The sequence below is a fragment of the Malaclemys terrapin genome, chromosome 3, assembly GCF_027887155.1.
Source record: "Malaclemys terrapin pileata isolate rMalTer1 chromosome 3, rMalTer1.hap1, whole genome shotgun sequence".
Taxonomy (NCBI): Eukaryota; Metazoa; Chordata; order Testudines; family Emydidae; genus Malaclemys; species Malaclemys terrapin.
The window spans coordinates 153,556,708-153,576,330 of NC_071507.1; the positions used below are offsets into that span (position 1 = coordinate 153,556,708).

A 19,623-nucleotide genomic window follows, 5' to 3' on the forward strand; every position below is an offset into this window, starting at 1 on the left:
CAAAGGCCACCCATTTGGGATACCAAAATGAGCCATCACTCACAGTACATTGTGTACTTTCCCTTACACAAGGTATGGAATAGTTCACATTACCATTTAAATGATCATTACTGGACATTGAGTTGCATCTCATTGAGATGAATGGTGCAGTTCATAACTTCCAGAGCTATTGTTTTAGACCCTCAGCAGACTTCATTGCATTGGTTATACACCATTCACTTTTTTTTTGTTTGGAACCACAACAACTAGAAACTTTGATTGACATGCTAGTAGACCGTACTGCCACACACTGGCCCAATCTGACCCCGCTTTTCCATACCACATTCTAACTGTTGAGCAGCAGTAAATATCAGAGTCTCCTACCTGCTCATGCTCTTTGACTCAGCCTTTCCATGCATATAAGCTTCAGTCCCTTCACCCTCTGCAGTCATATGAGCCAATGTTTATATGTCTGAAAACATAAAATAAATGGCTTCTAGCAAAAACTGCTTATCAACTAGGACTGAGGAACTGCAGTCTCTTTAGCTATGTAATGTGTATACCTTGGCAAGGTTCTAGTTAAAGCAATGAAACCAACTTAAAAATGATTGCTTCTGTTCAGAAGAATCCTTTGCCACACCTCCCAGGGTCTAGTTGGGACAGTCTAGTGAGAAAGCCAATGACAAATGAAAGGCTCTTCTTTCCAGGGTTAGGGGTAGTTCAACCTTATCCTAATTCCCAGAACTGTCAAAATATACACATCATAGGACCATCTGTTTCTTCAAGACTTCTTAACACATTTCTCTTTCATTGGCTTCCCTCACCAGCAGACCCTGCCACTCAATGGGTGGCATGGTCTAACTTATGTTTCCTCGCCACATCCCCACTCCGAAGCTGGCATGAATAGCAGCCTTGCCTCCACTCTCGTTGCCTTTTTATATCCCAGCTAGTTCCTGAGAGCCGTCCTCAGACCCCACCAGGACACACAAGCTGTCCAGCCCCCACCTCCTTCCCTCTGCAGGATTAAAGCAGCCCCAGCAGACGGAGCCTCATTCCCTTCTGAAGTCCTGTATGGGGCAGAAAGAGCTGAATCTGCGCTCATTCATACACTCTTTGATGGGATTAACTACAGGAGAGCACAGGACATAAATATACACCTCAAATACTCACATGATAGAGCTGAAGAAAACCAGCAGAGAAAATGAAGAGTAACTGGTAAGAGAGCAAGTGGCATTTGTAAGCAATCAGTAATTAACAGATGACAGAGAAAGTGATTAATTGGTAGCATTTAAAACTGTCTTTGCCTGCTGTCTTCCCTAATTTTTTATTTTTATGACAGTTTTAAAAGTAAGAAATGGAAACTGAGATAACATCATAGGCACATTTTGTTGCACTGATAAAGACAAAAAGCTTAACTCTAAAAGGGTTTGCTTGCCAAGTGTTAGCAATCCCTAACTCATGTATTTATTTTATATGTCTGACCATGAGCTGAAACGGGATCACATGATATATCAGAAGCTGTAAATTCATGTTTGAGTTTTCTTTCTGTTCACAGGCAAGCTCCTGTTTTCTTGTATGTGTGGAGTTTTCTGTGGGCTCTGGTGTCAGCCAACGTCCAGCAGCAAACAAGTAAGGGTCTATCCTTTATCTGTGTTGCATTTCACTGGTATTTTGATAATCAAAAGAGTTACTCAAAAGAGTTTGATCATCAAAAGAGTTTTAGTCGCAGCTAAAATCCCTCACTAGCTAGACATCACTTAGACGTGGAACTAAAAATGTGTGTGAGAGAGTGAAAGCAAGAAGGAGAATTTAGAGAGAGTGATGTCTTTCACAGACTGGTATTTTAAATCTACCATTTGGGGTACACTCTCCATCTTCCTGTCATTGTCTGATTGTTCTTGTTTATCTTCTTGCCATCTAAACAGACCAGACAGTAAATACATTTCTAAAGTGTGGATCACAATCTGGAAATGGATACTAAGGACTGGGTGCAATAAAAAAAAAAATCCCTCTAGTTAAAGGTTTTTCTGGTAGATGTGGCAACAAACTGGATCCACTGTATTAGCGGACTATCAAGCATAAATGACTGGATGTCAGCCGCATATCCGTTTCAATGACATAGAATAAGCCATTTCTAAGGTGTAAAATGTCAACCTGACATTTTTCTTTATGTCTATGTTGTGAGAAGGAAACCCACATTTATGGTTGAGTCCTTTCAGCAGACAAGAGGCTCTCTATGGGCTGGGAAGGTAGCTCCTTCCAACTTGCATGCACCTTTCTTCCCCATCCAAACTTTAGTAACATTTTCCAGTTTGACTAGATGTTAGGCTTGGGTAGAGCTCTTTCCAGCAAATGTTTATTTTGCCTTTTTACTTCTTTAAGATAGGGGGACTGTTTTTTTTTCCAATGCTCGCAGCAGTACTTTTAAACAGACAGTATTTAGAAAGCGAGACACATATTTGGTTTTCCAAGGAAATTTCTTTTACACTCTTGTTCATGTCAATAAAGAGTCAATAAAGAGAGCCTGCAAGTCTCTTTGGCCCCAACCTTATGCTTCACCAAGGCTTGTTATTTGATCAAACATGGCAAGGATGTGTGTGGGAACACCTGGAATATCAAAGAAGGAGTGGATGCCAACAACTTCCTTTCTCAACAGCCACTTCAGCTAGTGTGAGGATTGCTTTGAGTTAAGGGGAGGCAGTAGATTGAGCTAACTAGTATTTTTAAAAACTGCTTAAACCACCAAAGGTTCTGGACCAACCCTCCATATAGTGCAAGATACATGGGACAGCTGCAATTCACAAACAGTGCTGAGGAAGGGAGAATTACAATCCTTTTCTAATTTAAACACTTAAACAACAAATGTACAAATAAATCAGCCATCAAATTATTCTGTTAAATCTGAAGACTTCTAAAAGCAGATGATCATCTGCTTCAGTGGGTCTAGTATATGGCCATTATTCTTATATTACTTTATTTAATACATATTAATTCCCTTAGCTGGGCAATTTCCATCCTGTCATGAAGAAGGATCTTTTCTTTGCAGGGTTCCCAGTCACCTTCAGCTCTAACCAAAAGACTGACCTCTGCCCACCAATCAGGACTGGCGAAGATGACTTGCCAGGTAAGTACAAACTTTGCAGGGAAAAACTGCTGTTTAGACATTGCAATCAGGGTATGTTCAGCTCTGTGATTCTTCAATGCTCACTTAAAAATAAAGAAATAATGTCTAGCTGTGCATGTTTGTTCTTGTAGGTTACGACCTGATTTCTCAGTTCGAGCTAGATAAAGCTGCCTCCCGAGGAGTCATCCAGAGAGTGGTGGGCTCCACAGCTTTACAAGTGGCTTATAAATTAGGCACAAACGTAGACTTCAGAATCCCAACCAGGTAACACATTTAGTTGTTTTACTTTAAAAGTCTGTTTTAGCATATTGTCCCCCTGAAAGTTTGACCCCTCCCTAAATAACTAGTTCTTCAACTGGGGTTGGCAAAGCTCTTGGAATGGATACAATGTATCCAGTGCCTCCCCCCTTTTGTTTTTGGGTGATGTCACTAGACTAGATTGACTAGACAGTAATAACTAGAGGAAGCTCTCTCCACTTCCTTCCCCTACCAGTAGTGCTGCTCCGGGGGCTGGAATTTTCCAGCTAGAAAGGGTGTAACCTCCAGGAACTGATACCAGTAGCTGGAGAGGACTATGTGGAAAGGCTAGGGAGGCATAATGGGAAGGTGGGACTTGGTGGGTGCAGTGGGGCAGAGAGAAGATCCTTTCAGTGGGGATGCCTCACAGATGGCTTTGCCAGGGAGGAGGAAGAGAAGGGATCTTTTTGCCAGTGTGATAGTCACAGGGGAAAGGTAAGGAGGAGGAGAATGGATTGTATGTTGGTTTATTTTAGTCCTTTGGGAAGAGAGTGCACACATGCTCCCAGTTCAGTATCAGTCACATGACCTAGAAAAGTTGAAAACCTTTCCCCCACGTGTCACAGATTGCTAGAGAAGACTGTATTTTGGAATCTAATCGTATTTACATTCTATGGGCCAGATCCTTGGTTCCAGGTGAGCTCTGGTTAGCACAGGACCAGAGGGGGTTACAGGATTAAGATGCCTTACCCAAACTTGGGGGCTGGTTCAGCTCCTGATGTAAGTTAGAACAGCTTCACTTATCCTGGCTGATGATGCCCCTCAATGGACCATTATTTAGCTGGGGATCACCGGAAAGCAAAGTGCTGCTGCTATGCCTCAGCTGGTCCTCTCACACCCCTTCCTGCCACCAGGACATCGTGGCTGCTTCGTGCTTAACTAGTAGGCTAAAGTTAGACTCCAGCGTAACTGTCTGGTTAAACTGGGTTTATGGTTGCTTTGCATTACTGCAGTAACACAAAGCAGCTGGAGGCTCTGGGTCCTGATACCTTATGACCATAAGAGAAATGGGAAGTTAATGCCATTAAAAAGGGGGAGATTCTCAGCTTTTCAATGTGATACCCAGTTCTTGTTTCTAGCCTTGGAACAGCCTGAGATATAAATTAAAATGTCGCAACTCTGAAGTCTGATCAAAAAGGTATTTTAGGTCATTCATAGAGGTGAGTTATTGGAACATATGGTAACTGAGCACCTGTCTTCACTGCACTGTTAGCTCACGCTGTAACTTGAGTATTGCCCCAACCTGACTCCTGTCCACATACCAAAATCTCTAGCTTGATTTAGGTGGTGCTTTAAGCTCCAGTTAGTTGGCCTGTCAGTGGGTTTGGGTTGAAGCGTGAGTGCAGCTGATGCTCGAGTTAGGAGCACAGTGGGAATGCAACTACTCTATGTTACTAATCCAATCACTCAGTGCGGTGCAAGTGTACTTTTGCAGTGTGGCCACTTTAACTTGACTGTAGGTAACTCGAGCTAATACTGCAGTGGAGTCAAGCCCTAAGGCAACATGTAGTCCAAGTAAAAATTCTTAAAAACTCTCTAAAATATTTCTCTAATAGATTTTCTGTGAATGGGTGGTATACACAACACATGATGGTTAGGTGTGGTTTATGGGTTTTATTGGCATGAGTTTTGGTTGGCTGAATTACTCAAGAGCATTAAAGTAGTGAGAGAGCTATGGATGCCACCCCACAGAGACTGAAACTTCTTTGATGTGACCTGCATAACTCAGGCTTTGTCACTATGACTTAGGTAGGCATCCCATATTCCTTCTAATAAACCTTTAGACTGCACCACACTAGCACTTATTCATATGTAATATTTTAATACGAGTCTTTGAAACAGCAGCCAACCCATTACAGATTCATAGATTCATAGATTCATAGATTCTAGGACTGGAAGGGACCTCGAGAGGTCATCGAGTCCAGTCCCCTGCCCGCATGGCAGGACCAAATACTGCCTAGACCATCCCTAGTAGACATTTATCTAACCTACCCTTAAATATCTCCAGAGACGGAGATTCCACAACCTCCCTAGGCAATTTGTTCCAGTGTTTAACCACCCTGACAGTTAGGAACTTTTTCCTAATGTCCAATCTAGACCTCCCTTGCTGCAGTTTAAACCCATTGTTTCTGGTTCTATCCTTAGAGGCTAAGGTGAACAAGTTCTCTCCCTCCTCCTTATGACACCCTTTTATATACCTGAAAACTGCTATCATGTCCCCTCTCAGTCTTCTCTTTTCCAAACTAAACAAACCCAATTCTTTCAGCCTTCCTTCATAGGTCATGTTCTCAAGACCTTTAATCATTCTTGTTGCTCTTCTTTGGACCCTTTCCAGTTTCTCCACATCTTTTTTAAAATGCGGCGCCCAGAACTGGACACAATACTCCAGCTGAGGCCTAACCAGAGCAGAGTAGAGCGGAAGAATGACTTCTCGTGTCTTGCTCACAACACACCTGTTAATGCATCCCAGAATCATGTTTGCTTTGTTTGCAACAGCATCACACTGTTGACTCATATTTAGCTTGTGGTCCACTATAACCCCTAGATCCCTTTCTGCCGTACTCCTTCCTAGACAGTCTTTTCCCATTCTGTATGTGTGAAATTGATTTTTCCTTCCTAAGTGGAGCACTTTGCATTTGTCTTTGTTAAACTTCATCCTGTTTAACTCAGACCATTTCTCCAATTTGTCCAGATCATTTTGAATTATGACCCTGTCCTCCAAAGTAGTTGCAATCCCTCCCAGTTTGGTATCATCCGCAAACTTAATAAGCGTACTTTCTATGCCAATATCTAAGTCGTTGATGAAGATATTGAACAGAGCCGGTCCCAAAACAGACCCCTGCGGTACCCCACTCGTTACGCCTTTCCAGCAGGATTGGGAACCATTAATAACAACTCTCTGAGTACGATTATCCAGCCAGTTATGCACCCACCTTATAGTAGCCCCATCTAATTTGTATTTGCCTAGTTTATCGATAAGAATATCATGCGAGACCGTATCAAATGCCTTACTAAAGTCTAGGTATACCACATCCACCGCTTCACCCTTATCCACAAGGCTCGTTATCCTATCAAAGAAAGCTATCAGATTGGTTTGACATGATTTGTTCTTCACAAATCCATGCTGGCTATTCCCTATCACCTTACCACCTTCCAAGTGTTGGCAGATGATTTCCTTAATTACTTGCTCCATTATCTTCCCTGGCACAGAAGTTAAACTAACTGGTCTGTAGTTACCTGGGTTGTTTTTAGTTCCCTTTTTATAGATGGGCACTATATTTGCCCTTTTCCAGTCTTCTGGAATCTCTCCCGTCTCCCATGACTTTCCAAAGATAATAGCTAGAGGCTCAGATACCTCCTCTATTAGCTCCTTGAGTATTCTAGGATGCATTTCATCAGGCCCGGGTGACTTGCAGGCATCTAACTTTTCTAAGTGATTTTTAACTTGTTCTTTTTTTATTTTATCCGCTAAACCTACCCCCTTCCCATTAGCATTCACTATGTTAGGCATTCCTTCAGACTTCTCGGTGAAGACCGAAACAAAGAAGTCATTAAGCATCTCTGCCATTTCCAAGTTTCCTGTTACTGTTTCTCCCTCTTCACTAAGCAGTGGGCCTACCCTGTCTTTGGTCTTCCTCTTGCTTCTAATGTATTGATAAAAAGTCTTCTTGTTTCCTTTTATTCCCGTAGCTAGTTTGAGCTCATTTTGTGCCTTTGCCTTTCTAATCTTGCCCCTGCATTCCTGTGTTGTTTGCCTATATTCATCCTTTGTAATCTGTCCTAGTTTCCATTTTTTATATGACTCCTTTTTATTTTTTAGATCGTGCAAGATCTCGTGGTTAAGCCAAGGTGGTCTTTTGCCACATTTTCTATCTTTCCTAACCAGCGGAATAGCTTGCTTTTGGGCCCTTAATAGTGTCCCTTTGAAAAACTGCCAACTCTCCTCAGTTGTTTTTCCCCTCAGTCTTGATTCCCATGGGACCTTACCTATCAGCTCTCTGAGCTTCCCAAAATCTGCCTTCCTGAAATCCATTGTCTCTATTTTGCTGTTCTCCCTTCTACCCTTCCTTAGAATTGCAAAGTCTATGATTTCATGATCACTTTCACCCAGGCTGCCTTCTACTTTCACATTCTCAACGAGTTCCTCCCTATTTGTTAAAATCAAGTCTAGAACAGCTTCCCCCCTAGTAGCTTTTTCAACCTTCTGAAATAAAAAGTTGTCTCCAATGCAGTCCAAGAATTTGTTGGATAGTCTGTTCCCCGCTGTGTTATTTTCCCAACATATATCCGGATAGTTGAAGTCCCCCATCACCACCAAGTCTTGGGCTTTGGATGATTTTGTTAGTTGCTTGAAAAAAGCCTCATCCACCTCTTCCACCTGGTTAGGTGGCCTGTAGTAGACGCCTAGCATGACATCTCCCTTGTTTTTTGCCCCTTTAAGCCTAACCCAGAGACTCTCAACACTTCCGTCTCCTATGTCCATCTCTACCTCTGTCCAAGTGTGTACATTTTTAATATATAAGGCAACACCTCCTCCCTTTTTCCCCTGTCTATCCTTCCTGAGCAAGCTGTACCCATCCACACCAACATTCCAATCATGTGTATTATCCCACCAAGTTTCAGTGATGCCAACAATGTCATAGTTGTATTTATTTATTAGCACTTCCAGTTCTTCCTGCTTATTCCCCATACTTCTCGCATTTGTATATAGGCATCTAAAATACTGGTTTGATCTTTCCTCCCAGTTTTTTCCTGACTCTCCTTTCTCTCTGCCAATATAGCCCACACTCCCTCTTGTTTCCGACTCATTTCCCCGGTCTCCATGTTCCCCACTTACCTGTGGGCTTTGCTCACCTGTCCCCGTCGAACCTAGTTTAAAGCCCTCCTCACTAGGTTAGCCAGTCTGTGTCCGAATAGGGTCTTCCCTCTCCTCGAAAGGTGAACGCCATCTCTGCCTAGCAGTCCTTCCTCGAATAGCATCCCGTGGTCTAGGAAGCCAAAGCCCTCCTGGCGACACCATCTTCGCAGCCAGGCATTCACCTCCATGATGCATCTGTCTCTGCCCGGGCCCCTACCTTTAACAGGAAGAATTGAAGAGAATACCACCTGTGCTCCAAACTCCTTCACCCGTGCTCCCAGAGCCCTGTAGTCACTCTTGATCCGCTCAGTGTCACACCGCGCAGTATCATTTGTGCCCACATGGATGAGTAGCTTAGGTCCAGGAAGTGTGTGTTCTCCTGCACTCTCCTTTTCCTGTAAGCTATCTGGTTTTGGGTCCCATTGAAAGACTGGCAGTGGCATTGCTAGGTGATGACTGAACTCCAGGCCACCTGGTGGCTATAACGTGTTACAGTCAGGCTGTTCACTTACGGTATGTCTTCACTACCTGTCGGATCTGCGGGCAGCGATCGATCCAGCGGGGATTGATTTATCGTGTCTAGTCTAGACGCAATAAATCGATCCCCGAGCGCTCTCCCATCGACTACTGTACTCCAGCTCGGCGAGAGGCGCAGGCAGAGTCGACGGGGGAGCAGCAGCAGTCGATTCACCGCAGTGAAGACACCACAGTAAGTCGATCTAAGTATGTTGACTTCAGCTACATTATTCACGTAGCTGAAGTTGCGTAACTTAGATGCAGCTGTGTAAGTTGCACTCAGCATCTCTGAGGTGATTGACTCCCATGCAAGGCATAGTTGTAGTTATGCTGCTGGCTGTGTGAGTCAAAGCCCAAACTCCAAAAGGGCATAGTTAAGTCAAAAGAGGGAAGTGATTAGGATCAATCTTGCATTGCACTTGTTCTCCAGCTGGGAGTAAGTGGCTCGAGTAAAACACAACAACCATGAGGCAGCCTTACCACCTCTACAATACTATGCTCCGTATCTGCTCTTCTACTGATGTCCATCTTTGTACTGCCATTACTGTGCTGCCCCTTAGCATGTCAACCATGGAAACTGCAACATTTGCCTTATTTAATATGGAGGATCACCATCACAGTACACATTTTCCTGGGTGTGGGAATCTCTGAGGACCTGTGCAGGACATAGATGTGGGGAGGGATATTATCAGTGCATAGGGTCTGATCCTCAATAGCCAGCCAATGCTTGTCAGGAATGAGCAATGATAATTTTGCAGGTTAACTGTGAGGGCTTTATTAGAGGGGTTTTCTTCTACACATTTATTCAGCATTTGCCTTAGGGACAGCTTGTGCCTTTTTTCACAGAGATCCTTTAAAACCAATTAATTTATAGCCTAGATCCTTTTTACCATTATGGTACTTGCTAAGTTCTCTAGCTTCATATTTCAGGGATGCTGCAGAGACAAGAGAATGAACCAGGGTACATGTGTGTGGTTGTTTGCAAGGTCTGATTTTTAACTCCCCCCATAACCCAAATGAGTTTCTACCGAACTCTTGTTCATTTCTGGTGTAAAATCTACTGGAGAATTGGTAGTATCACTTAGTTAGTAACAGAATTGCCTATGGAACTGCAGTTGTGATGCTCACTTTACACATGCAACCCAGACTCAAGTCCAAAACGGTGAATCTTTCACTTCTCAATTCACTTCTAGTATCTGGTAAAAGTACCTAATATTTGTAAATTACAGTATAAAAGGAACATCCCTTTACATTGTAATTGAGTGATAAGAGACCCCCTTTTTTTACATGCAGGCTTTTGAAAAAAAATCATACTAGCAAAGTATTTATGGCATGTAAGCAGGGACGAGGTCTGGTCATTCTAATATATTGTATTAGACCATTCAGTGTCCCCAAAGTGCACTCACAAATATTGGAGATTGGAATTATATTGAGTGGTGTCCCAGTACCCAAATACTATAATTCTGCAAACTGCACGCCTGGGTTCTCAGATTAAGTTTTCCCTAGGGTAGAAGCCAAAGTGCTTGAAAAATTTCTAGTGCAAATAGTACAACATTTATTTACAAGGATCTGGCAACAAAAGGAGCTTTGTAAATTTCTATATAGAGATTTGTATCACCTGCAGAGGACTCTCAGAAGCTGTTTTCACTGTTACTCCCTTCAAAGACTGTCTGAGAATAACATTTGTCTGTGAAGAAGGGCTCCTTTGAAGGTCCTGCTGCTCTGAGCCAGGCCATAAATGGTCTTCTACTGCCTTTTCTTTTTATCTTGAGTATCAAACCTGTATGCAACCATACCACTGATGTTGATGTCACACTGTAATAGAAGGGATAAAAAGCAGTAGCCTACCAACAAGGGATTAATTTATCTAAGGATATGTTATCTAAAAGGGCAATGGAGCCCACCTAAGGAAACAGATCTTAAAGAAACAGATTTATACGGCAAATCAAAAACAAGGATATGTTAACCTTTTGAATGCTCAGTTTCTGCCACCCTTACACAAAGTGATTAGTGCCTTGCACCACAAGTAGTTCCACTGAAATCAATGGGCTAGTCAAAGGGTATTCAAAATGAATAAGGGTAGTAGAAACTGGTCCTAAACAATTAAAGAAATCTTTCTGGTGTGCACTAGAGTTATGGGTTTAATAACTCTCAAATGAATAGAAATATATATATATGTAACAGTAAAGGAAAAGACAATGACTTTACATAAACATAGCTAAATATTCACATTTAATAACTCAACCCTATCAGAAAATCTAAGAACTGCATTCTCACAGAGCAGCTGCTAAACTTGGCAGAACCAAAAACAAGAAATGTTTAGAGAAGGAGATTACCTATTTTTGTGCATGTTTTACATGCATAACTCTACTGAATGGTGAGCGGACAGATTCTCATCTCAGTTATACTGGTATAAATGCAGAGTAATTCCACAGGCTTCGTTGACATCAGTGTAACTGAGTACAGAATTTGGTCCAGACTCGATCATATTGACTAAGGCAAAATTAGAAACCATGGTAAAAATATATTACTATTTTAAACAAAATATTTGCAGATAATTCTTCCTTCATCTCCCTTCAAAGTCTGGAGAACCAGGTTCCGTGTTTCCTCTATGACCACTGTTGGTGACACAAGCACTTCAAGCATGAAACTGCACTCCTATACGTGCTTCTGATAGCCCTAACATATGGAGAGGAGAAATCAAGACATTCTGGATTTAGAATTTGGCAGAGGAGTGAAAGAAAAGCTAACTTGCAAATATATATTAAGAGCATAGGCCAATTCTGACCTGATTTACCCCCTCCTCTACTGTGGGGCTGCGAAGGATGTGTATCAGAGCAGAATTTCAACCTTTATGTATTTACAATTCTTAACTCTCTATATAGGGCCTAATCCTGCTTTCCGCATGTACCCAGAAATACCACTAACAGTTATGAGTGTGCAAGGAATGCAGGATCAGGCTGATATTTTGTTACTGATCTGAGTTCCTAAACAGTTTTTTAAAGGTGGTTTTCTTTCTGTATACTCTTTTGCAGTTCACCTTTAGCAAACTTTTTTAACATTACCACTTTTAAAAGAATGTTTCTTTCTATCCAGCTTCCAAAAGTTACAATATTTCTTTATTTTAAATTTTTAAGGCAGAGGAGAGGCTGTCTGAGATTCTCTCATTATTTCCCCTGATGCCAGATTCTGCCCCCACCTTCCTCAGAGACTCCATGATGCGGAATCATTCACTGTAGCTGAGTGGCATATGGGTTCTTATGGGATGATTGAACTTGATGCAGAAAAAGAGGAAGCCAATCGATAGATTTGAATTGAGGGGTAATGTGATCACAGCAGCAGGAGAAAAAGATGATTTAGTGGCAACATCTTGGATAGACAAGTGGTAAGGATAGGTCGGATGCAAGGAGTCCAGAGAGATGACGGTTGCAGTAGAGAGGAAGGCCTATGGATGAACTTAGGATTTAGCAGTAGGGATAGAGAGAAGTATACATTTAAGAGATATTTATATAGGAAGAAGTCCACTGAAAGCAGTGAAGGAATCCCATTATGGGGGAGGAGGGGAGGAAAGAGGGTATGAAAACAACCCTGAGGCTATGAAGCTAAGTGATAGGGAAGACAGTGGATTTGTCACTACTTGTAAAGAAGGGAAGGAACAGAGAGGGGTTAGGAGGAGAGACGGAAAAAAATCAGATTTTGACATTTTGTGTTAGAGGTGGCAACATAAAAACTAAACCAAAAGGATTCAAACAATAAGATTTAAGCAAAATCCTATTCTGCAAGGCACATACACATGAACATCTCCATAATCAGTTCCAAATCCCACTCTACAGGTTTATCCATATATAGGGACATCCCCAGTTACATATGTACATTCTCCTCAGTATATACAGGCATATCATAGTCTGCACAGACATACCATCCACCATATAGTACTCCTGGGGGAATTCTGTTCCAAAAAATTAAAAATTATGTGCAGAAATATTTCAAAATTCTGCATATTTTATTTGTCAAAATAACACTATATAATCACACCAGTTTCAATTATTTTGGTAATTTATTTCAAAACACCTGCCATGACTATGTCTGTAACAAAAAGAGACAACAAAAAACTTCCCCCAGGAGTAGAGAGTTAAAAAAAAACACCTTAGACAACCCTGTTCCTATTTCTCTGCCCCCTCCGCCTCCAGAGTCTAGCCCAGTCCCACCCCACCCAGACAATCACACCCTCACCCTGCAGAGCCCAGCTGCAAGGCGCCCCCCCAACCCAGATAATCACCCCCCACCCTTCCCAGAGCCTAGCTGTGGGGCATCCCCTGGCCCAGACAGTCACACCTGCTACCCCACAGAGCCCAGGATCCAGAGGGAGAAACAGACTGATGCTGGGTCCTGGGCTTGAATGGAGTTTCCTATGTGCCGCCTCCTTCCTTCAGTATGTGCTGGGACTCACAGCTGACGGGAAAATCTCCAGCTCCCCCTCCCCCAGCAGTGTCTTCTATTTGTGAGCTGGGCACTGTCAGGTCCAGCAGTGCCAGCAGCTCTGCAGCACCATTTCTGCAGGGAATAAGGAAATTCTGTGCAGAACATTGCAGAACTACTAACTGCAGTCTGTAACTTACATTTAAATCAGCTTTTGTACCAAAGGACTGGAGGATAGCTAATGTGACACCAATTTTTAAAAAGGGCTCAAGAAGTGATCCCAGCAATTATAGGCTGGTAAGCCTGACTTCAGTACCAGGCAAACTGGTTGAAACTATAGTAAATAACAAAATTGTCAGACACATAGATGAACATAATTTGTTGGGGAAGAGTCAACATGGGTTTTTCACCAAAGGGTCTTAAGCAAAGTAAGCTGTCATGGGATAAGAGGGAAGGTCCACTCATGGATTGGTAATAGTTAAAAGATAGGAAACAAAGGGTAGGAATAAACGGCCAGTTTCAGAATGGAGAGAGGTAAATAGTGGTATCCCCCAGGGGTCTGTATTGGGACAAGTCCTATTCAACATATTCATAAATGATCTGGAAAAAGGGGTAAGCAGATGATACAAAAGTACTCAAGATAGTTAAGTCCCAGGCAGTCTGCAAAGAGCTACAAAAGAATCTCTCAAAACTGGGTGACTGGGCAACAGAATGGCAGATGAAATTCAATGTTGATAAATGCAAAGTAACGCATATTGGAAAACATAATCCCAACTATACATATAAAATGATGGGGTCTAAATTAGCTGTTATCACTCAAGAAAGAGATCTTGGAGTCATTGTGGATAGTTCTCTGAAAACATCCACTCAATGTGTAGTGGCAATGTAAAAAGCGAACAGAATGTTGGGAATCATTAAGAAAGGGATAGATAAGAAGACAGAAAATATCATATTGCCTCTATATATATCCATGGTACGCTCACATCTTGAATACTGTGTACAGATGTGATCACCCCATCTCAAAAAAGATATATTGGAATTGGAAAAGGTTCAGAAAAGGGCAACAAAAATGATAAGGGGTATGGAATGGCTTCTGTTTGAGGAGAGATTAATAAGACTGGGACTTTTCAGCTTGGAAAAGAGATGACTAAGGGGGGATATGAAAGAGGGCTATAAAATCATGACTGGTGTGGAGAAAGTAAATAAAGAAGTGTTATTTACTCCTTCACATAAACAAGAACTAGGGGTCACCAAATGAAATTAATAGGCAGCAAGTTTAAAACAAACAAAAGGAAGTATTTCTTCACACAACGCACAATCAACCTGTGGAACTCTTTGCCAGAGGATGTTGTGACGGCCAAGACAATAACAGGGTTCAAAAAAGAACTAGATAAATTCATGGAGGATAGGTCCATCAATGACTATTAGCCAGGATGGGGAGGGATGTTGTCCCTGGCCTCTGTTTGTCAGAAACCGGGAATGAGCATTATGTTCTTAACCTGAATTCTGCATTGCACAGTGGCACAGAGTCCCCCAGGAGTAATATAGGTGAAGGTACAACCACTGATTTCATACCCCTATCAGAAGTACAAGAGTTAAGGTTATGCTACAGCAAATCTCACCCCCTGCATTCCATCTCCAACACGCCATCTTTTCCTGCTACCCAGGTTGTAGCAGGCATGGGGTTCACAGTATAACGAGGAGAAGCAGTGGCAGCACTAGGTTAATATTTTAGGTAGAGTCTACACCTGGACACTCCTCTGTGACTGCAGTCTAGTCACGTTCCTTCCGCTGGTGCTTTGGAGCCCCCTACTGGAATGTGACTACACAATCTGAGGCATTTAAAGGCTCTATTGTTTATAGTGCAGCTGTTAATCTGGAAGGACTAGTTTATTATATTAATTAAACTGTGCTCTGAGATAGATAATTTATTCTAAGACTATTTTCTCATTTTTCTGCATAGGCCAGTCTAGTGGCTGAATTGCCATTAGTGAAGGGCTAGTAAACCCTACAAAGCCAAGGCAGATTGGGTAGCCTACTTGTTCTCTGGAAATTGTTTTTTGTGTGTTGTCCTGATAGTGTAGCCTGGCACATCCCCATGCCTAATCAGAATAGTGAAACATATTTGTCTTTTTATAAGAATTTTAAATGTGGACAGATAAGAAAAAAACTACCTAATCAAAAGGTTTATGAGAGTATAATACCAGTATCTGTAGCAAGTTTAAATAGCATAATCTTTAATTATCTGGTGAGATGCATTGACGCAGCTTTCTAGAAAGAGGCAAACTTCAGTTATTTTAGATTGCAATGTTGCAAGAAACATTAGACTGTTCTGTGTTTCCAAATTGCATATTTTAAGGGTACATAGTAAAATAATGCAAATAATAAAAAGCAGAGGGATTAGCTATTTCATAATAGTAAATCTGTTTTCTCGTGCATGTAGCACTGAAATTGATTACCACAGAATACAATCAATTTTTAAGTGTGAGTTCTTACCTTTTATATAATTTTCAAACAAGTAACCTACTTCTGCTAAAGCAATTGCTAATATATAATAAATGGTTATCGTTGGATAGATCAACAAAATGTGTTTGAAAAAACAATCATGGAAATTTAGAAATGAAACAGTTCTGCATTGATTAGAAAGAGCATTATAATATCACAACAGATTTAAAAAAACAGGATTGACTGGTTGGTGTGATAGGCCATAGGTGCACAGGACTATTATAGAAGACCTTGATTTAATTCATAACATCGGCCTCTGATTGCTTGAGCCATCATGGGCAGAGAGCTTGGCATGAACATTATGTAATGTAGGAAGAGCCCACACTGATGAAGCACAGTTCCTTTTGCCAAGTGAGGAGCAACACTAATGTCTCAAAAAGGGTTCCCCTCAAGTTCTCCTCAGCAGAAGGATAGTAGTTGTAGTATGGTTCCTTTGAGTGATGGACTCTTATTTCTCTCAGAGATGATAGTCATAGAGGACTCCCCTCCAAAAACCAATCTACTGTGCTTGATCCTATACAGGTTTTTGTATCCCAATGGATTGCCTGATGAATATTCTTTTCTAACTACATTTCGGATGACTGGAAGCACACTTCAGAAAAGCTGGAGTATTTGGCAGGTCCAGGATTCGTCAGGAAAAGAACAAGTTGGAGTGAAGCTTAATAGTCAAACAAAGGCTCTTGAGTTTTCTTATAAAGGGCTGGATGGAAGTCTCCAGACTGCAACCTTTTCACATTTGCCTTTTTTGTTTGATTCCCAATGGCACAAGGTTATGGTCAGCGTGGAAAAGAGCAATGTCACGCTTTTTATTGACTGCATTATGATAGAATCCTTACAGATAAAGCCCAGGGGAAAAATCAACGTGGACGGCTTTGCTCTGCTGGGAAAACTTATAAATAATCCTCAAGTTTCAGTTCCGGTAAGTTTCAAAATCTTATAGCACAGAAAAAGTGCTAGAAAATCTCTCTTGTAACATTTTTTCTGGTGAACATATCTTCAAATATCTTGTGACCAACTAAGGGGTTTTAAAAAGTACAGACTAATTTAGGGTTAAAATTAAGTTTTAGCTCTTTATTCCAACAAAATTGAATCAAGTCAGGCTTAAGATATTTTTGTTGTCAACCATATTATTTTTGTGAGAAGGCTAAATCAAAACCAAGGCATAAGTTTGAAAGGATGCAGTGCTTGGCACAAGACAGGCCTTGAAAACTAGCAATAAGGTGCACATTTTTAACAGAGAGGGTAATTAACCATAGGAGCAAAATTACCAAGATGAGAGGTGGATTCACCATCACATGAAATCTTTCAATCAAGTCTGGATGTCTTTCTAAAAAATAAGGTCTAGCTCAATCTGAATTTATGGCGGGTACAGAAAGTACTGGGTGAAATTCTATGACCTGTGTTATGCAGGAGGTCAGATTAGATCATCATAATAGTCCTGTCTGACCTTAAAAGCTATGGAAAACAACATGCCCTGAATATATGTCACAGATAATACCCAATTTGATGGACTATTAACCCTAAAAGTTTCATTTATCTTGCACTAGTATATGTTTCTACCTGCCTTTTTTGCGTTCTCTTTAAACCAAATAAAGAAATCAATTGTTGGGGGGTGGGGGGGGTGAGGTTCTAAGCATTTCACTCTAATTGACTATGCTGTATACTATATAAATACCTCAACATTCTTTGTTATTTAGGGGGTCCAAGACACATTTAAATGTGTTGTTGGAATATATTACTTAGAGTAGTATAATTTTAAAAAGAAATAAATTGAGTTTCCTAGTCTCCTTTTCCAATATATATCGTACAGAATAGCTTGGCTTTTTATTGGTGTACTATAAAAATATGTTATTTTAAGATAAATTATTTATCGTTTGTTGTCACTATGATTGCTAAGGAGAGTTGCTGGTATAGCTCTGTTAGAAAATTATGTTGGCCTTTGAGCCTTTACAGGGATTTATGATCAAGATTACTGTTACGTTTTTCAGTGGCTAAAAGTTCATGTGGCTTTACATTGTATGCTATCATTCTTTTTTATCCAAGGATAAACCAAATAATCCATTATAGAAACTAAACAATACAGAGTACATTATAGTTTGAAAATGGAAAAAGACCCTCTTGAAAATAGGCCTTGCCAATTGTTTGTGATAAAAATACCCACCCATTAGCCCCTTACTGTTCAAATTCTAAATGCTCCGTCTCGATTCTCAGATGAGGTAAAACTGGTGAAGCTCCACTGACTTCAAGTGAGTATCTGGACCCAAAGGATCTCAAAGATATTTAGTCATCTAACTCCTGTGGATTTCCCCAGTCTCCTAGTTATAATTATAGGTCAGATATATTATAGGTCAGTGTTTTATCATAGGTTAGCTACAAACTTATTCCTGTCACTGAAAACAAGAAAGGAATAAAACTTCAATAAAATAGTGATTAATTGACTGTTGCTACAAAGTGTTGAGCTCCCATAGTTCCCACTGGTTTTAGGGAATGGAGGATGTACAGCACCTCACTGTAGGCACTTGCATTTTGCTGGAGCTGACCCCCAAGCTGCAATCATAGAATCATAGAAGATTAGCATTGTAAGAGATCTCAGGAGGTCATCTAGTCCAACCCCCTGCTCAAAGCAAGAGCAACTCCAACTAAATCATCCCAACCAGGGCTTTGTCAAGCCGGCCCTTAAAAACCTCTAAGGATGGAGATTCAACCACCTCCCTAGGTAACCCATTCCAGTGTTTCACAACCCTCCTAGTGAAATAGTGTTTCCTACTATCCAACCTAGACCTTCCCCACTGCAACTTGACACCATTGCTTCTTGTTCTGTCATCTGCCACCACTAAGAACAGCATAGCTCCATCCTCTTTGGAACTCTGCTTCAGGTAGTTGAAGGCTGCTATCAAATCCCCTCTCACTCTTCTCTTCTGCAGACTAAATAACCCCAGTTCCCTCAGCCTTTCCTTGTAAGTCATGATAAGTCCCCTAATCATTTTCGTTGCCCTCCACTGGACTCTCTCCAATTTGTACACATCCCGTCTGTAGTGGCGGGACCAAAACTGGACATACTCCTACTTAATTTATATGTTTAAATAGGTTAACCAGTCTGACCAGTTAAATGGCATGTAACATCTAAAAGGCAGCTCTTATCAGCATGCAATGCAGGGAGGTGGATTTGTTCCATAGCGCAGATTAGGAGAATTGCATAAATGTAGTGTGCTGCAGCCAATGGCCTGGGTGTTGTAAAAGATGTTGCCTACATTTTTTTCTACTTGTGTTTATGCTGTGTATTTGAAGTTCAAAAGGTGGAACTCCTGTTACAAATGGTCAGTTAACACAAACAATTGATGTACTGAAGTAGGGCCTTGAAGAAGCAGAATCAGATTGAAAGAATATAGGTGGGGAATCCTGCAATGAAAAAGAGACATAAAGGAAGTGAAACTTAAAAAAAAAAAAGAAGAAAAAAAAAAAGAAACGGTACCAGATGGGTTCAGAATGTACAGAGTATTCTTGGTTTACTTTAGTATCAATTCAACAAACAGCAGATAACATGCTACCTATCAGATACAGAGATGTGGGCAGTCAGGCCTAGTGTTTAGAGCAGGAGTTGGTAACCGGAAGAAGGAGCCCAGGGTCAGAGCCAAAGGTCAGATGCCAGAGCTGGAAATCAGGAATTGGACCCTAGAATAAGAACTAAAGTCCAAGACCAGAGTTGAAGTCAGGAATGAGGGTCAGAAGCTGGTTCCCTGAGAGTGAGGAAGGGGTGGGAACAACTATGGGCTTTAAACAGCCAGCACCCTGCCGCTGTTCTTAAGAGCAGGCCTGCTGATCCCCTCTACCAGTCAGGCAGTCTGACCAATCAGGTGATTCTGCTGCAAGCCAACTCTGATTCGTCTGAGCCTCCTCTGTTGCTCACTAGGCAAGTGGAACTAGT

General features: G+C 41.3%; 1 protein-coding gene across 2 annotated transcripts in view; it reads left to right on the forward strand.

The window, feature by feature from the left end:
• Positions 1-956: 956 nt before the first annotated feature.
• The window catches only part of COL9A1 (collagen type IX alpha 1 chain), a 97,423-nt gene continuing 78,756 nt past the window's right edge, over positions 957-19,623 (forward strand). The window contains exons 1-5 of one of the 2 annotated variants that reach the window (XM_054024505.1): positions 957-1,194; positions 1,535-1,608; positions 3,026-3,103; positions 3,235-3,367; positions 16,221-16,617. In XM_054024505.1, the coding sequence (XP_053880480.1) occupies positions 1,181-1,194; positions 1,535-1,608; positions 3,026-3,103; positions 3,235-3,367; positions 16,221-16,617 (696 nt within the window). In that variant the 5' untranslated portion in view covers positions 957-1,180. The remainder of the gene's footprint in view (positions 1,195-1,534; positions 1,609-3,025; positions 3,104-3,234; positions 3,368-16,220; positions 16,618-19,623) is intronic. The other variant, XM_054024506.1, reaches the window with a different exon arrangement.